This window comes from Poeciliopsis prolifica, unplaced genomic scaffold, assembly GCF_027474105.1.
Source record: "Poeciliopsis prolifica strain line A6 unplaced genomic scaffold, Auburn_PproV2 SCAFFOLD006, whole genome shotgun sequence".
NCBI lineage: Eukaryota > Metazoa > Chordata > Actinopteri > Cyprinodontiformes > Poeciliidae > Poeciliopsis > Poeciliopsis prolifica.
The window spans coordinates 17290929-17308884 of NW_026562381.1; the positions used below are offsets into that span (position 1 = coordinate 17290929).

At 40.1% G+C, this 17956-nt stretch overlaps 1 protein-coding gene across 1 annotated transcript; it reads right to left on the minus strand.

The window, feature by feature from the left end:
• Positions 1-1564: 1564 nt before the first annotated feature.
• LOC129360647 (elongation of very long chain fatty acids protein 6) lies at positions 1565-16726 on the minus strand. Its single transcript, XM_055030970.1, has 4 exons — positions 16205-16726; positions 4198-4329; positions 3618-3769; positions 1565-3111 (listed from the first exon to the last, which is right to left on the minus strand). The coding sequence occupies exons 1-4, from the start codon at positions 16285-16287 to the stop codon at positions 2669-2671; spliced, it is 810 nt and encodes a 269-aa protein (XP_054886945.1). The 5' UTR covers positions 16288-16726; the 3' UTR covers positions 1565-2668.
• Between the last annotated feature and the right edge of the window lie 1230 nt (positions 16727-17956).

Genomic DNA, 17956 nt, shown 5'->3' on the forward strand with positions numbered 1-17956 from the left:
ATAAGATTATAATGCAGAGACAAACAGTCCAAGGAGACAATGAGCGGACATCCTACTAGCCAGTCAATAGTTCTGTTACTGCCAGAAACTCAATTTGTAAAAAACCTGCTATTTGTCATGATTCTTTATGGTACTGGTGACATTCTTCAGATATCCACAGGATAATATGCCAGATAGTGTCACATAATTATGAGAAAACAAGTCAGTGAAAACCAACAGCCGTTTTTATCTCAACATGATTGATTTCTTCTATCTCTGAAACATAGTGGAATGGGAAATGGAAATATAAAGTTATAGTGGAGTCCCACCTGTCCACTTTTCACACAGCACCTCTATTTGAAAGAAGATACAGCTTGAGAGGCTGCAATACCAAGATGCAATGCTACTATACATGCTCTTGGCTAGCATCTGCTTGGAGCAAAACCAAAGGCTTTCATAAACTGTGTTGAGTTGTAGGGGCAACCGGATGACCCTTAGCCTAGCGCAGGCTAAGGGCTAACATAGCCTGTGCTAGGCTAAGGGCTAACATAGCCTGTGCTAGGCTAAGGGCACAGCTGCAAAAACAGTTGCTTTAGCCATTCATTTCCCGGTTCTGGTGTCATTCTGGTTTCAACTAGGCCATAAGAGTTTGTGGGGGCTCGTCCAGGATTGGCACATATATCCTTCAGGACTAAATAGAAAATGCATAAATTGCTTTTTTTTTCTTTTTCTGGGTTAGGCCATCAGTTAATACTGTGTCACTCCCCTCTGAACACAAATATGTTTTGCCGGATGATGTTTTTGGTCTTAGCTCATCACCAGAAAGGCCTGGAGAGCTGAAATTCATTTCTGTGGCCTAGTTCACACACGGCCAGGCCTTTTCAAAATGACATAGCAGCGATATCGTTTCTATAAAATAATCTCGTCCACACCTAATGGGTTTAAGAAAAGTGTTCATCCACACAAATCCGCTGAATTATTCCATTCAGCATTGTCTAAAACATGCTAAACCTATAGGAACTCGGTAAAACCTGTCAGCCAATCACTATCCTTGAAAACAACCCCAAATACCTGTTAAGAATTAAACATGACACTCTTTCTGTGGACAAACAGAGAGGCTGAATTACTTTCACTGTATTAGAATAAAGTTAATATAAATCAAGACGTTGTTGATTGGGAATCGTGTCAAAGCAAGTCCACAGATCAGCCTCTCTGACAGCAGCCACCTTTCTTTCACTGCATGGTAAACAATAGCAATGACCATGTGTAGATGTGACCACATGTTGTTGTGGATTGTCATGCGTTTTTCTTTAAATCTTCACTTTGAATGGATGTTTTATGATGTATCATTTTTAGTGAGGTTACATGTGGATGAAAAGACAAATCACATAGAAATCTGTTTGGTTTACGTGTGGAGGAGGTCTGAATCACAACAGAAACTTCCTCCCTGTTTTTTTCAATGTCTCAACAAGAGAAACTGGACAGACTGCATTTAAACTCATTTGTTTTACTTCCAGCACCAACAAACGGGTTATGTACGCGTGACGCCATGATGGCACAGACAAAAGAAAACACCACAAGCATGTCACATTTTTGCTCAGTTTCTTCATACATTGGGTTTTTCAGCAAAAAACAATTGTTTTCTGACATTGATATAGTGCAAATGCACAGTAGCACAACAGACACCATTAAGGATACATACCTTTTTTTCAATACAGCAGATTTTTGACAATTTGTATGATTTTTTTTTTGTTTGTTTTCTTGCTAAACATGAATATGTCTGTACTCCATCTAAGGAATCAGTGTCCGACAGATTAGTATTAGAACCTTGTAATACAGACAAAGGTCCGGAAATCAGTGCATCTGAGAAGTTGAGACCAGAGATGAAGCAGGACACGGTCAGCATCTCATTCAGCCTGGCTTCAGTCCGTGAGGCCAGCTTCAATCTGTCTTTCCTACTGGTTTGTATTCATTGGCAACTGTTGTGGAAGCAAATCAGCCACACTGTAAACTGGAGCAGATGTTAAACATTTCTACTGTATCTTGATATGCACATTATATTAACAACGGGTTCGCCCCTCACCACATTGCTTCATATCAACTGCTAAAACTTCAGCTTCATTTGCTCACCGGCGTCTCGAACTTTTTTGTCCTTAGATTAAAGCGAAACAACAAACACAGACAAGAAACGGACAAAAAATTTGATGGCTCACATTAATGATGAGGCCATTGATCTTTACGAGTACCATTTGTTTTAGTCGGTAATAAATAAAACATAGTCTAACGGATTTGATGGTTTGTACTATTGTAAAACTTTAGAATGAGCTTGTTTTTTGTTATATTTAAGGATTTTAAAAGTGAATTCATTGGGGCAAATTTTAGAGTTCAGGTGAATGACTCATGATGGCTTCTGATCATGGTGGTGCTAATTCCTCTGTATCCCTCAAGGGAGACTCACCTCCTTTTTAGGTCTTCAATAAGTTGTAACCCTGAAGCACAAACACCAATCATTTCAAGACCCTTTTCCCCCCCAACCTCCCTCCCCAACACATCATCCCAGCATCCCCAGACTCCATGACACATTTCTCTCATCCCATTCCAATCCTCTCTCATACCACTGGTCCCTGCACTTCCCTTTTATTCTTTTATTAAATTATCTCCCTGCATCCCAAGCTTTTGGCATTCCTCTCTACTCGCTCTTCTTGACATCAGTCTTGGCCGATGCGTTGGACTTGCCGACGTAGGCTTCAAAAAAGAACTGGACAAAGAGCACAAAGTAGCTGAGGTACATCAGAGAGGACCACACAATGTTCTGCATGTGGGATGGACACTCCTGGCCCTGCTGCATCCAGGAGTACACCAGGTAATTGACCACGCATCCCATCAGCATCTGGGTGATCTGGGTCAGAGTGATGAACATGGCGAACTTGCGCGAAACCTTGAAGCCAGCTGCCCGCAGTGCGTAGTAGGAATACATGACGGCGTGGACCAAGTAGTTCATGGTCATGAACCAACCGCCGCCTGCCACCATGTCCTTGTAGGAGTACCAGGAGTAGAGCAGCACGGTGATGTGGTGGTACCAGTGGAGGAAAATGAGCTTCTGCTTCCTCAGGACGATGAAGAGAGTGTCACCTGCAGGGAGACAGGGGATCATCAATCATTTTCAGAAAGGCAGAACATTCAGGATGAGATAACAACGAGCTCACAGGGCGAGAGGTGGGCCACGCCCTGGACACGTCGTCAGTGCATCACAGGAGTTTTGGTGCTCCTGCTTTCCACGTAAAAACTGAACAAAGTTGAATGTTGAAAAAGTTTAACATCTGTGATTAGCTTTGATTTTTATCATCATGTGATTTATAACTTCAATAACAGAAATGAAGAATTCCTTAATCTTTATGTTCGCCAAGTAAAGTTATGTTTGCAGATTAATTTCAGGTACAACACAACCAAAAACAGAAGAGATTAGCGACTGTAGTTATTCCAGCTCCTTCTCATCAAGTCTCAGACAAATCCTGTCATCTTTAACTTTAACATTCATGTAAAATTACATTATAATTCAATTTGCTATTGAGAACCGCAGAATACTTAACTGCTGCATGCCTCCCATAAGTCAGACAACATCAGACGTCTCGACTCACCCAGTTCAGGAGCCTTGCTCAGGACGAAGGCGTAAGCCCAGAATTTGCTGACTGGTCCGTTGTAGAAACTCTGGTCACAAACTGACTGTTTCAGCCCTTTGCTCATCAGGATGAACATCATGTAGCTCCCAGTGCGGATGGCACCAAAGATACTGGGACAACAGGAACCATGAAGTGTGAACAAATCAGGTAAACAAAGCTCTGCCTCCTATATGAGGGTTTATACACTAGAATAATAATTGGTTTTAAACTTTCATTTTACTGTGAAGTTGATAGAAGTAGCTGTTCACTGTTTCTACTTTACACATCAAGTGCTGTCACCACCTGCACCTAGTTACATTTGTCACATCAGAAAATCAGACTATGATTATGAGAATTTTAAAAACACGAAGCAGAGAATAATTATGAAGTGCTCTATGTTCTCGTCACTTTAAAAGGACCACATTTGTAAAGTGAATCAGTGTATTGTGTCCTTACAACTATAACAGTGTTGATCTGTTGCTTACAATCAGCGGGAATGTGATGTGACCAAACACTGTGAATACTTTAAGCAGTCATCGTCTGCGCTTCAACCTCTCACCTGAACACAGCGAGCGTGAGCGACCACACCACCAAAGGTTTCCGCAGCTCAAACTTTTCCCTTTGCTTCATGACATGACGCCCACCCAGGATGCAGGCAGCGTAGAGCGCAGAGAACAGGAACGACTTCTTCCTGTCAGCATAAACAACAGACATCGCTGAAGAGAGCTCTCATTGTCCCAAAGCACTGTTAACCAGACGCTCGTTTGGGCTTAATGTTCACTGAAACTAAGGAAAAGTAAAGGAGGTAAAGATGATAGAAATAAAGAGCCAAAATGAAGAGCAGCTATTCATCTTTGATGCTGACTATAATGCATTTTATAGTTTTAGTTTATACTAAAACCTGATAGTGAGGCACAAACTACAATTAGATTGGCTGTCATCAAAGTCTGTGAAAAACATTTTGACCGGAAACAAAAGTTTGGCTCCGCATGGCCAAGATTTTCAAGCATACGTGAGATCAACACTGATTGGCTGGCTGCTGTGATTAATTCATTTGAGCCTTTTGATTGGTTTTAAAGCCACTATTTTGCTTTTCCAACTCTGAGGTCAATGTCAACGTCTATGTCAAGTTTATTTATATCGCACTTTAAAAACAGGTTTGAAACTGAAGGGTTTGATGAACTTTGAGACCAACAGTGGCTTCTGTGTCTCTCATGATTATTGCTTTACTGTATGTTCCTACACTTTCATCTGTTATGTGATATAACATATTGGAAATAAAAGTGGTGTGATGTCACAGTTGTGCCTTTATTACATCTATAAAATTCTTATCAACTATGTTCAAAGTACTGTATAAACATGAGCAAATATCAGAGGTCACCACTATAGCGATATTAAATAGATTTATGGCACGTGAGGGCGTTGTCATCTGACAGCCTGAGACACGCCCACATCCGCCTATTATTATTACATTCTGAGTCCAGCTGCAGGTGTAACTGAATACTGTCAGTCTGCAACAGTTGCTGCTGAGATCAGATCTGCTCTACATGAAGTGGAAACACCATCTGGATACAGAAAAACAGAGCGGTCTCCAGCACTCAGCAAATCCCACGGCACAGGTGGGCTGAGTGGACAGACTGGATCCTGAGAGGAGCGAAGAAAATGCCAACCAGATCAGCCCTGTCCTAAAATAACATCAGCTCAAAGCAGGAGAGCTAAAAACGTTGGATCTGAAGGCTTTATGTCCCTGATGTTGCAGTTGACCATTTTGGATCATTTTCCTTAATCCTTCAGAATATAGCGGAAATGTTTTCTTTATTGTTTCACTGAGGAATTACCCTTTACAAAAACACAATTTTTATAATGTAAGTAGCTCTAAAAGTAAATCTCAATCAAATTTCAAAGTTTATTTTATTTCATCTAAACTATAAAATAGAGAAGAAAAACAAACAGTAAAATTTTTTTGTGTTTTTTAATATGACACATAGTATGATAAATATTACTTGATTTCTAGAGTATATCAAATGCATATTACAGTAATGGCTCCAAAATTATCTCACTTTGAAAAATGTGAACCCATAATTTGACTTTATTTATTGAGTGACAATAAAATCCATTTTTTAAGAAATAATTATGAACAAAATCACATTCTGACACTGCAAAAAATGTCTTAACAATCCATGACTTCCTGTTTCGCTGAAGTATGAATATGATGTGACATGAAGGATCATTTCTCTACATATGGAAGCTATATGAGAACAATCATCAATCACCTTCCCCAATAAAAAACATTAGATTATTTCTATTTACTTAAATCCAGACACATGTTCAATCAGAGGAATAATTTAAAAAATAATAACTAGAACTGAGACAAACAAGGCTGGAGGAATCAGGTGTGCAGGAAGGAGGTAAAAAAAAAAAAAGCTCAGTGTTTGAGAACGACAGCAAGGAGTCATGTCTTTCCAGGTTTCCATAGCAACACTTTATTTTCAGGCATTTGTACTCAAAATGTCCTGTGAAATTGTCTACAGACCAGACTGAACCCATTTTCAGCTGGAGTGTCTCTGGCTGGTGACCAGCCAGTTTGTATTGCAAAAATCCAATCATTCTTTGGTCAGTGAACGCACCAATCACCACTCTTTAGTGTGGATGTTGTTGCCACGTTAACTCAGGCTGTGAGAAAGAGCAATACTTCAGCAGATAACAGGAAGGTTGAGCTGCTTTGTTTGAGAATTCTTCCAACTCTTTTTAATCCTGGAATCTGCTGGATTTGTAAATATTAGTATGTAAATGAAGATTTAAGGATCTTCTTCACCTAGAATGATGCAGAGGTGTCAGTGTTGCTAGCTGATGCTTAAAAACAGAAATGAACCAATCTATTAATAATTACAGTGCTATATTGTAAGGTTTGATGAATAAATGACAGAAGAAAAAGGTTTGCACAAAAATAATAAACTGATCAAACTATTTAAGAAATGTATAAATAATAAACCAGAAAGAACAATTTTATGTAATCATCCTTCAAAACAACCTACTGATCTGCAGCATGAGACACACTTAGCATGTAAAACACCTGATTCTGTCTTGCAGATCAACCAACAGCACCAGGTTATTTCAGATCTGCACGTCTTTTAAAGACAGTGAGACATCGCTCTGTTAATTTAACAACTAGGATGCTTCCAGGAACGTTTCTGCTAGAAAGCCAGAAACTCATGAGCTGCTTCTGCAGAGCAGAGGACAAAGCAACACGGTCCAAGTCAGAAGAAGTTGCTTTCACAGAATGACAACAGGACTGCAGAATGACATCACTGTTCCTCAACCAACCACTCAGGGAGGGGGCAGAACAGATCGGCTCACAAGACAGCGGCCTACATACTGTCTGAAGCTGCAGATACAGGAGAGGAGGAACAAGCTCTGTATTCTCCTGCAGGAAAAGGCCATTCGAGGCCAAAGGTCAACGGTAACAGTGGTTATGTAGCCTCAGCTTGAAGTCTTGAGTACACTGAATTCCTTCTGGTCAGATCCTGAGACGCACACACATAGTTTGACTGTGTGTGAATGGGTGAATGACTGACTTGATAAAGCCCATTTAGCATTTAGCACCGAGACAGGATCGGTCAAACTCTGTTGATGTTCCTCGGGTTATAAAGTCTGTTTTTGGTAATTAAAGTAATTAAAATAATGAATATAATGTAAAGACTTTAACTTGATCTAACACAGAGTTGTTCAAACTGCGGCCTTGGATCTGATTTTGTGCAGCCCCCAACTTCAGATTAAAAATGATACATATTTGGACCCCTAGCAGAAGCAGCTGATCCAGATCAAGACTTCTGATTTTTCATTAGGGCAAAATTATTACAGTCAAATGAAAGTCTTGTTGCAATAACTGCACAATAAACAGAACCATGACTATCCACAGTTCTACTCAAAAACAGAATTTGGTGAACTCACATCTGCCTTTAATTAATCTATTAAACTTGGGTAAATACAGCAAGCGTCTCAGTGAAACACTGACCCACATCATATTCTTAATGCTGAAAACATTTATCTACATTTTGTTCCAGTTGAGCCCAAAATAATCTATAAACTGGAAACGTTTCTTTAATAAAGCAAAAACCTATGATACATTTTGGAGGATTTAAAAATCACTTTTCTTTAAAACCCTCAACTACTTTGTTTTGTTAAAACACTGCATGCTTAATTTATCACTTGAGAATTTTGACCCAAAAGAGAAAAACATTTGGAGACCCCTGATCTAAAGAGTTCATTCCCACAGTTCAGACTTCATTGTAGGTTTACCTTCAGAAGAATATTTTAGTATCAATGACTTCAAATCTAAAATACTTATTAGATTATAAACATCTGATCACATTTGCTGTCTTGCTTTCCAATGCCACAGTGTTTGATATTCAGGCTCTACTGAGGTATATTTAAAAGACAGATTTTTCTGCTGTCAGAAAAAAAATAGAAAAAAAAATCAACCTAAAAGCAAAATCAAAGCTGACAAGCTGGTGGAGTCGGTGATGCTGCTGCTGCCTTCTGGTCAAAGCCCTGAAGCAACAGCAGCAACAAATCTGCAGCCTTTTTTCTTCTCAAGCATAACCTGAGTAACCAGATCATCTGTGGATCTCGTCTTCCTGGGTTATGAAGTTCATTCCTTTTTTTGGATGATGTCATGTCTTTATATGCGCTCTATCGCTGGAAAAAAAAAACTCTTCACCAGAGGTGATTAGTGTCCCAAAATTAGTTTGAAGATCGATCAGCTGGCAGTGAGGAGTTTTTTCCTCCTGCTCTCAGGTCTCAGCTGTGCAGAAGGTGACAAATATCGCACCAGTACGCAGCTTTTCCTGTAAACGCTCCGTCACATCTCAGTAAACTAAGATGAGCGTCTAACACAGCTGCTCACGATGCGAACGCAGAGTCTGAAATTAACTGATCACTCTGGTCCTTCAAACATACAGGATATTTTTCAATTACATTTTTTTTTTCCTATTTTAGAGTCATACAAACCAATATTTATCAATATTCTGTATATTTTTGTTGCCTAACATCTCTAAGGCTCACATCACTGACATTACTTCTCACAATTTTGCACTGCATCATCATCACAGTCACGTGACCAACCCCCTCTCTAGAAATACAAACAGAAACGAAACGAAACTTTTTCACCAAGTAAAAAAAACAAACAACTGACATCAGCAGATACCAAAGCTAACACAGACATTTCAATAATAGACTCAGAAGGTTGAAAGAGATTTCCTGTTGTCTTCTTGTTGACAAATATTTTTTTTTGTCTCAAGATTAGAAAATAACTGGAACCTTGAAATTAAAGTGACAGCACAAACAGGGAATAAACAACCAGACTAGCACTGCTGTTGTTTGTGAACATAAAGTTAATCTGGTAAGAAAACACTTTCTTGAACAAAGGGTTTTACTTTTGTATCTTCACAAAGTGCCTACACACCTTCAGCTACAACTCATTTCTTCTTCATATTTCAGCGTGTGACTGCAGTGTGATTTCAACTCTTTACAACTAATCAACTCATTGTGGGGAAAATAACTGGATGGAGTTTTACAGTTTTGTGAGCATGACAGACTGATTTTAGGGAAAGAAGTAAAACTTGCACAATCACAGCATGGTTTAAAATCATTGTTCTGACAACTTCCAGGTGTGTTCTAAACTGCCTTTCCTCACTTTTCTACATTATGTATTTGGCTACCTGCCCTCTTACATAAGAAAACAAGACTTACTATTAACACTTTGAAAAAGAAGAAAAATCTCCATGTTTATATAAAGAAATGTTTTACAGATAGTGTTTTATTATTCTACAATTTTTGTCACATTTGTTAGCTCAGCTTCAACATACAAAAAGACTAATTTTAACACAAATATTAAAACAAAAACAAGCATTGCATGAATGACTTCTGTTTAAATGCTGACTACCCGGGTAAATATGTGCATTGGAGAGTTGTGGGAAGAAGCTTGAATCGGCAGTTCTTCAAAGTAGCTGGGGGCAGCACAAGTGGAAAACGACGCAGTCAGAGCTTTTTGGGAGGGATCAGCATGGAGGACTACCAGAATCAGCAGAGGTTGAATTATGAGAAGAAACTAAAATTGCATTTTTTAAGCACAAATCATGTAATCTGCGCTTTGCAGGTCATAAATCATGGCAGAAATAACTGTCATGCAAGATAACGCATAAGTAGGATTGTTACCATGGATTCTGCATAGTTATTACAATATTAACAATCTAACTTATTGCTTCTTGCAGTTTAGATGAGAAAGTGTTTCTCATCCCCCACTGACAGCGTTGTTTAAAGCTGCTGGCAGTCTTGCTGGGTAACTTGGATGTGTATTAGCTGGAGTTATGATGTAATTCTGTTTTCAGCTTGAGGATGAGGCTGCATGGCCATCATGGTGAGCTGACTAAACACAGCGTAGCTTACAGATGTGCCACGGCGTGCAAAAAGTGTGTCAATTCAGGTCAGTTCCACAGATCCATGGAACTGAAACCTGGTTTTAAAGTCAGTCACTGAACAGAAAACATTGAGGCAGCTCAAAAAAACCTGATATTCTGCATTCATTCATAGTTATGTCCACAAATCCTGGCCACTTCATAATGGATCTTTAAGTTGCCATGTCTGCATCCTGCTACAACACAGCTGCCGCCTCTAATCTTGTCACTGGCATGCTTCCTGAATAAATACACACAAACTTCACCACCCTCTCTCTACTTAAATCAAAGCATTTCTTCTCCAGCCTAATAAAAAGTGACAGCAGAGTGCAGCGATACTTCAGGCAGACCTTCATTCCTGAGACACTTCTCCATTTCTGACGCCAACGACAGTAATGATGATGATGATGAAGAGAGCAGTGGACCTGAAGCTGAGGCTGCGGTGGATTCTGGGTTAGCATGGTCGACACTCATCAGCATCACCGCGTGTCCCTCCAGTAACACAAAAACAACAGCGCTAACCTGCAAGTCCAACACCAGAACAAGCATTTAAACCTCGGTGGAGCAGCCAGGGATTCCTGTTTTCAAATGGCCTAGTCAAAGTCCAGATATCACTTCAACTGAGAATCTGTAGTAACATTTGAAACTGATGTTTACAGACATTTTCCATCTAATCTGGCAAAACCTGAGCAGATTCACCCTGCAGATGTTTACAGCTAGTGGAGACAAACACTGTGACTGCAACAGAAGGTGGTTCTAGATAGCACTGACGCAAGCATGCCACACTTTTCAGATTTTCACAAAGAAAAGAAAAGGACTGATGACCAGATACGATTTTATTTTCTGATCCAAAAAACAAAACAAACACAGTGCACTATGTATGTTTATCACATAAATCTCAATAAATAAACTGAAATGTCTAAATGTGTTCTTCGTAAAGAGGTGAGAATATATTTAACATGCACTAAATGTAAGATATTTAACTTAGTGGAAACTAAAAAAATTATACAGTCCAAAAATATTGAAACATATAACATGTGTAGTGCTACTTTCATAAAAACATGAATGAATGTTTCCTGAAAAACACTTAAGAGGTCAAGGCCAGTCTGGGAAACTCACACGGCTCGACTCTTCATGAAAGAGTAATGTGAAACTCAGAGGGAAGACAGATATCTCCTGAACCATCTAGTCCCAGAAACCTGAGCCCCCAAGAAGACACACACCCCCCAAATGTGAATCATCAGGAGTTAAGCAGTGCTGAACCTGTCCTGATTCTGCCATGTAAATGTTGTTCTGTTCTTCCAGCAGGAAATGTAAATGCAGATCATAACAAATCTCATTCTTCATCATCTGATGTATTTTTGGGACTCTTATGTTAGCAGTAAGCAGCGATACAGCCACCAGGGATCCATCTTAAGTTAAAAGACCTGAGAGAAGCAGTCAGCACCATGAGAGGCTTTCTGAACCCGATTTGAAACAACCTGCATGCTAATGAGGGATGGTGACGTCTGCAGGCTGGAGGAGTGAGTCAGCAGGATGCAGATGTTTGATACACAGCTGGAAAATCAGACTGTTTCACTGGAGAATGTAAATGTGAAAAATTTCTGCTCCCTCTGCTGCTTTATTATCATGCAAGGTTTATCTCTGACATCAAAAACGTGTTGTTTTTTTCTGCTTATCATTACTGTAACATGAAACGCTAAAGCTGTTGTGTGCTGCAAAGTAAAACAATCTAACATCACTGTGTGCCATTAAGCCATTGTGGTCCCCTTGGCGTTCACATATGCATCAAACCAGATCAGGATTCACTTCAATCAAACCCCAAAAGAGGTTCAGTCTCTTGATCTGGATCAGAGTCTGATTACACATTCACACATCTCCAAATGAACCGGACTTTCTAAACACATGGACTGCAGTTGGATTAAAGTGAAAATCACCCTCAAGCACAGAACACTACATACTACATAAATATGATCTTACAAAATATATTTTACTTTTTCCAAAAGTCTACTTTTTTCATTCTAAGCAAGAGAAGTTTGTGGGATGACATTAAACATCGTACAAAATCGAGAAATCCACAGAAACTGTGGGATGTAGTCCAATCACAGGCCGTTCACCTGCTCAGGTGCTGGAAGTTGGTCGACTCTAAGCAACACAGACAGTTCAGGAATTCACAGGAACACGTTGAACAATCTTCAAGCACCTTTCTGTTCATAGAGTAAATGTTTGAGTTTGTAAAAAAAATATTTATGAACAACCTGATATTAATTTTTTTCTCCTTCCTCTGGAGTCAGACAATGAATTTCTTTTGGTGTTTTGGTTTTTAATAACACCAGCAGTGCTCTCAATGCATTTACATTCACGGAAATAAAAACTATTATGAGATGTTTGATCTTTACTCACTTTTATAAACACTGCTGGAATTTAAAACAAACTTATATGATTAAAAGCTGAAGAACAGAAGACTACTTTCAGTCTTTTACCACTGATGCAAAAATAACTTTAAATTATAACATAGTTTTAATTTAAACGGTGATGAAGCAGTTCTCCAGACTGAATAAGGTTTTGCTGTGTGCTGTCCTTATTGAAGCATAACAAGTTCTGGTTATGCAATGACTGATGATCAAGGTACGACGTGATGCTGGAGCTCCTAAAATAGCAGGGAAACAGCGATAACAGCAAGTACAAAGAAATGCAAATATTTAGGAAGGTTTTTTATACAGATGTGTAACATCTTATCAGTTGATTCAGTCACTGCAATTATTGATTAGTTTTGATCTAATGACCTGGAGTTCATTAGCAGCAGCATCAGGTTGGAACAAACCTGCAGCAGGCAGGGGAGTAATGTTACCGTGGCGGTGAGGTGACCCATATTTACTCAATCCAGCAGCTTGTTTTACATCACTGAGCTGTCAGCCTCCATCCAGCCCAACCTGAGAAACATCTACAGATTTCTACGCTTTTGATCGCTTTATCTGAAGCATAAAAAAAACAATCACAATGTAAATGCATTGAGAACACTGCTGGTGTTATTAAAAACCAAAACACCAAAAGAAATTCATTGCCTGACTCCACAGAAAGGAGAAGAAACTTAATATCAGGTTGTTCATAAAAAAAAACATTCTGGTTGATCGCTGATGTTTAAAAAAAGTCTGATATGCTGATTTCAATAACATTTTCATGTTTAATAAAAGTCTAGATGGATTAAAAACAAAAAATGAGACACTGTGTGTTCTTTGAAATCTCAAAACAAGAAGAAATGCAGAATTTCCAGAATGAGACCAGAAGCAGAAACAGGATCTTCAGTCCAACTATACGAACAATCAAATCCACAAGGTTGAACAGCTACACAGGGAAATCAATCATGTTTTTATTCACATATCTCGATCACAGCTAAACTGGTTCTGGATACAGGTCAGAATTCATTTGAGGGTTGGTTTAGTGTGCTTAGTCCATATTGAAGTAAATAAAACAACTACAGTAACTTCAAGTTCTCAAGGAGCAAAATTAGGATCTATTGTGTTAAATGAAACTGTAATCGACTGCTTTTCTGACTTTTCTTCAACAATACACACCATTACATTTCTCTTCATGAGCCTCACCCTTCAGTGATGTAAAATATGTCACAATTGGTTCTAGTTCACATTGTGAATGTAGCTAATAAGCAATCATCTCATTTTCTGCTGTTGCTGCCTCTCGGGCCATGTGCTCCGACCCGCTCCAGTCTCCTTCCTACCACACAAACGACACAAGGCGTGGGCACAGATCAGCCGCAACGTGATTGGTCAATGCTCTGTCAGCAGACATCAGAAGATGACTGTGATTGGTCAGTGGTCAGTACCAGGGTATGGACAGCTCCAACACCGAGCTAGCATGCTGCCTGCCTGTCTCTTTCTCTCCATTTGACACCACCCACCCACCCACCCACACACACACACACGCACGCACGCACACGCACACACACACACACACACACACACTCACACACATCTAAATGAATAAGGACAGAACTGTCCAAACCATGGCTTCAGGAGGTCTGGTTAGGTTGAATTTGTTTGAAATGTGGCTGTTTTCTGCAGTCACCTCTGAGTAAGACCAGACGGACTGTAAATGAACAACTTCTCCTCACACATCCTGCCTTCCCAGAAATCCTGCTGCATCTTTAATGAAGCTTACACTCCAACTTTACACACAGCTTGCTTAGTTTTGCTTGAAGTCGGTTCTTTGATCAACCTGGTTTGGACAAAATTGACCCTTCAGGCAAAGCAGAGGACGCTTGGTTGGACCTGCACATGACCTACATAAGAAACGGACACAGCTGCTCAGCAATATCTGTGTAAGAGCAAAAGTGACAGTTGAACTTTGGGGCTTATTAATGTTGTAGGTTGTGCAAAAGCCTGACAGACGTCACCCTGGGCAAACAGTCACTCATCATAACTTTGGTTTCTGCTAAAATCCAATATCAGAGAATGAGAAGCACAAAAGATTATCTCCTATATGTTTATAACAATGTGTATTTTTTAGAAATTGGCTATTATTTATTTTGTCGCATTAATATTAACTACTTAATCATTGATAATAACTCACCAGCAGAAGCTGAAAGACTTTGGCATTAGGCAGTTACGTTTTTCCCAGTTCCACCATCATAACTGCCATTCTAAAGCAGCGCTGCAACAGGAGTTGGACTTTTTTACTATGTTGTGTTTTAACATCAACAATATAAACTTTTTGACTGCAAAATACTTAATTTAGTTCTGAAATGTTCTTCCTGTTAATTTGCTGCTGATGCACAACAAATTCTCCACCGATGGACATTAAAGGATATTTCTTATCTATTCTATTATAAAACTAGTAATGGTTTAACCAAATACTCACATTTCACAGTATTCAGCAGCCTATGTTAAATTTAATTTAAATTGTGAAATTGAAGTTCATCTGACAGAACTGGTTATGCAATGACAGCTTAAACAAACACACAGCCGTTTATGGATAACAGGTAAATGTTTTTTTGTTTCTGGAAAGTTCAAAAATCTCCTGATTGTTAAGTCACCATTGGACAGCTCTGCGCCGTTACCTGGCAACCAACCTCAACACTGGTTTGATTGAGCTGTACAATGGCTGCTGGAAATGAAAAGTTTTGTCGTTGACTTACCATTCAGAAGTCGCTACATTCTTGTTGGTTGTGCAGGAGGCTCTACTGCTGCTTTTGGGTCTGTTTGAAGGTCAGAGGTTGTATAATTGCACATCTGTTTGCAGCCATTTTCTTGTGCATGTAAACATTGTGATGGGGGCCAGTAATCAGTAGCAGATTATTTGGATATCAAGTTGCTAATTCTGAAGGGAGTTCAAAATGTCTGATGAGACGGAAATCTCATTATCTAAGAATGTAATGAACATGTTTAGCCTAAGCATGGTGGCTCACCTTTAACTAATCACACCATATGAGTAATAATATAACACCCACATTTCATCGGAATTCCTCCATGTACCACTGATAGTACACGCACCTCAGTTTGAGAACCTAAAGCTTTAAGAGATTATTTATCTTCTGCTTTTTTCGGCCCACAAATCATCCCTTCTTAAACAAACATTTTCATGTTATGACCAGGAAGGGATGAGATTTGCAATAACACGGATGTAAAGAATCGTTTATGCCTTGATGTGCAGAAAAAGCTTCTGCATGTGATGTTTGGAGAATCGGGCAGAATGGGGAGAGTGTCAGCATATGGCCAGGCTTATGAACTACTGGCCCAGTGACTGAACGGATGAGGCAGCTGGAGGATGGATGACCTTTACCAAACCATGATGATGATGACGGAGAATAAACGGCAGGACGTGAAGGACAAACCGGATGCCCGGACAGCAGCGGGTTTCAGCTGTTTCCAGCCTCATTCTCTGAAGGCCTGTGTGATTATTTTCTTCCCTTTCCGTTTATAAACTGACAGGGAGAATGATATAACCGCTTTAATCCCAACGAGCAAAGCTGATGCTGTTACACGGTTCAAATTTAGCAGCAGGTCACGGAGCTGAATCCCGATCCAGCGCCGCTGACAGAAGCTGCTGGGCGGGATTAGAGCGAGGCGCTAAGGCTCGGCAGGGAGCTAGCCTTACCAGTTCTCCTGCATCCATCGGATGGCTTCCTCCTCGTTGAACTGCCTCTCAAATTCATACTCCTGTAGAGCTAAAACCGACATGGCTCTCCGTGTTCGGCTTCTGTGAGGTTGTGGAACAAAGCGGCTCTCGGACGGGATGCTTTCTGCCTGGTCTGCTCCTGCTCTCTGTCCTCCTCAGCCCCGGACTCGCATCGCTCACGCCGCTTTCAGCAGCAGTCCCTCCCCGCTCTCCTCCTCCGCCGCCGGCCCACGGAGCCAACACCCTCTTCCTGAAGGAATGAGGACGACGGGTCCTAGCGCCGCCGCGTCACATGCTGCTATGGTTCCAGTCCAACCGCTCAGCCGCTTTAGTGTCGGTCGTCCCAGGCCCGAGGCATCAGCAGACCCTTCTGCTCCAGAGCCGCCAGGGTCCCCGAAATCCCTCAGCTCCTCTGGGAGATTATCAACCCAACAAGTTCAGCTGCAGTTAGGCTGCAGACTGTTCAGGACGCTCAGATTTATTACTGTTAATGCACAGGGCAGTGAGCCATTACCTAGCAACCCAAGAGGAGTTCCAGCACCTTTGGTCAGGTGGTTTTATGTATGGCCATGCTTCAAAAGACAAGTGTTTGGTGATGACCCTATGATCCAGAAAGGATACTTGTGAAATGTTCAAAGACAGTTGAATAATTGAGTTTCTGTTTGCAGCCGTTTCACGTTCAAGTGTAAACGCTGAGTTGAGAGAAACGAGATCCAATACACTTTCTGAAGAAAAGACAAAATACTGTTGCGCTTATCATTTTCAGGCTACAATTATATAATTCTCATTGGTCAAGGTTAGTTTGCACAGCTTTTTATTTCCCCTCAATAAATTAAATCATAGTCTGGGAAGAGCAGTTTGTCTTTATTATGCTTATCTCTAAAATGTGTTCAGTTTAGTAAATTATAAGTTATTAAAGATACTGCACTTCTCTTTTTTAATTTTTTTACTTTGTTTGCTCAGTTCAATGTTAAAAAGGTTGACTAGATAAGAAAAAGTCCAGCTAAAGATAAAAGTGATGCAGTTTAACCAATATCTAGATTCTCAGGCTCAACTTGTAGCTATTAACTTATGAGTTCAGAGTCCATTTTTATCTTATCAGAAGGAGTTATTCTTTATCATAATTAATTATACAGCAAGAAGTTTGCTTATTTGAATCCTCCCTGTGTGAATTTGCATGTTGCTATTTGCATGTGTTCTGCAGGAACCTTGTTTTCCACCCAGAGTACAAACCACACAGCTAAACATGCTAACTGCTGGTTTTAAACGTTTTAAAAGTGTCTTGGTGACTTTGATTGGTCCCTTTGATTTGGTCCTGAGATAAAACGGTGATGGCGTCTTGGGTGTACCCAGCCAATAAAAACTCACACCCTGCCGTTCACCCACTCACACACTGATGGTAAACTGAAGTGTTTTGCTGCTCTGAGGTATTTGGTGAATCTGCCAATACTAACCCGTGAATCTGCAGGGTCACTGCATTGCCTGGTAAAACAAAGGTTTGAATGATTCTAAGTTTCAGGATGGATTTGTCAACCAATCAACAGCAAACAGTTTGTCACCAGGCAGCCTGAGAACAAATGACTGAAATAAGATTTATCACACATTTTTAGTGGCAGGAAAAACTGCTGGATTAAATGACTTAGCAACAGCATTGTGTCTCCTGTGTTCATACCACAGGTGTCACCTTCTTGGAATGTGTAACTATTGAAGAGACCTGGACAAAGCAGTTAG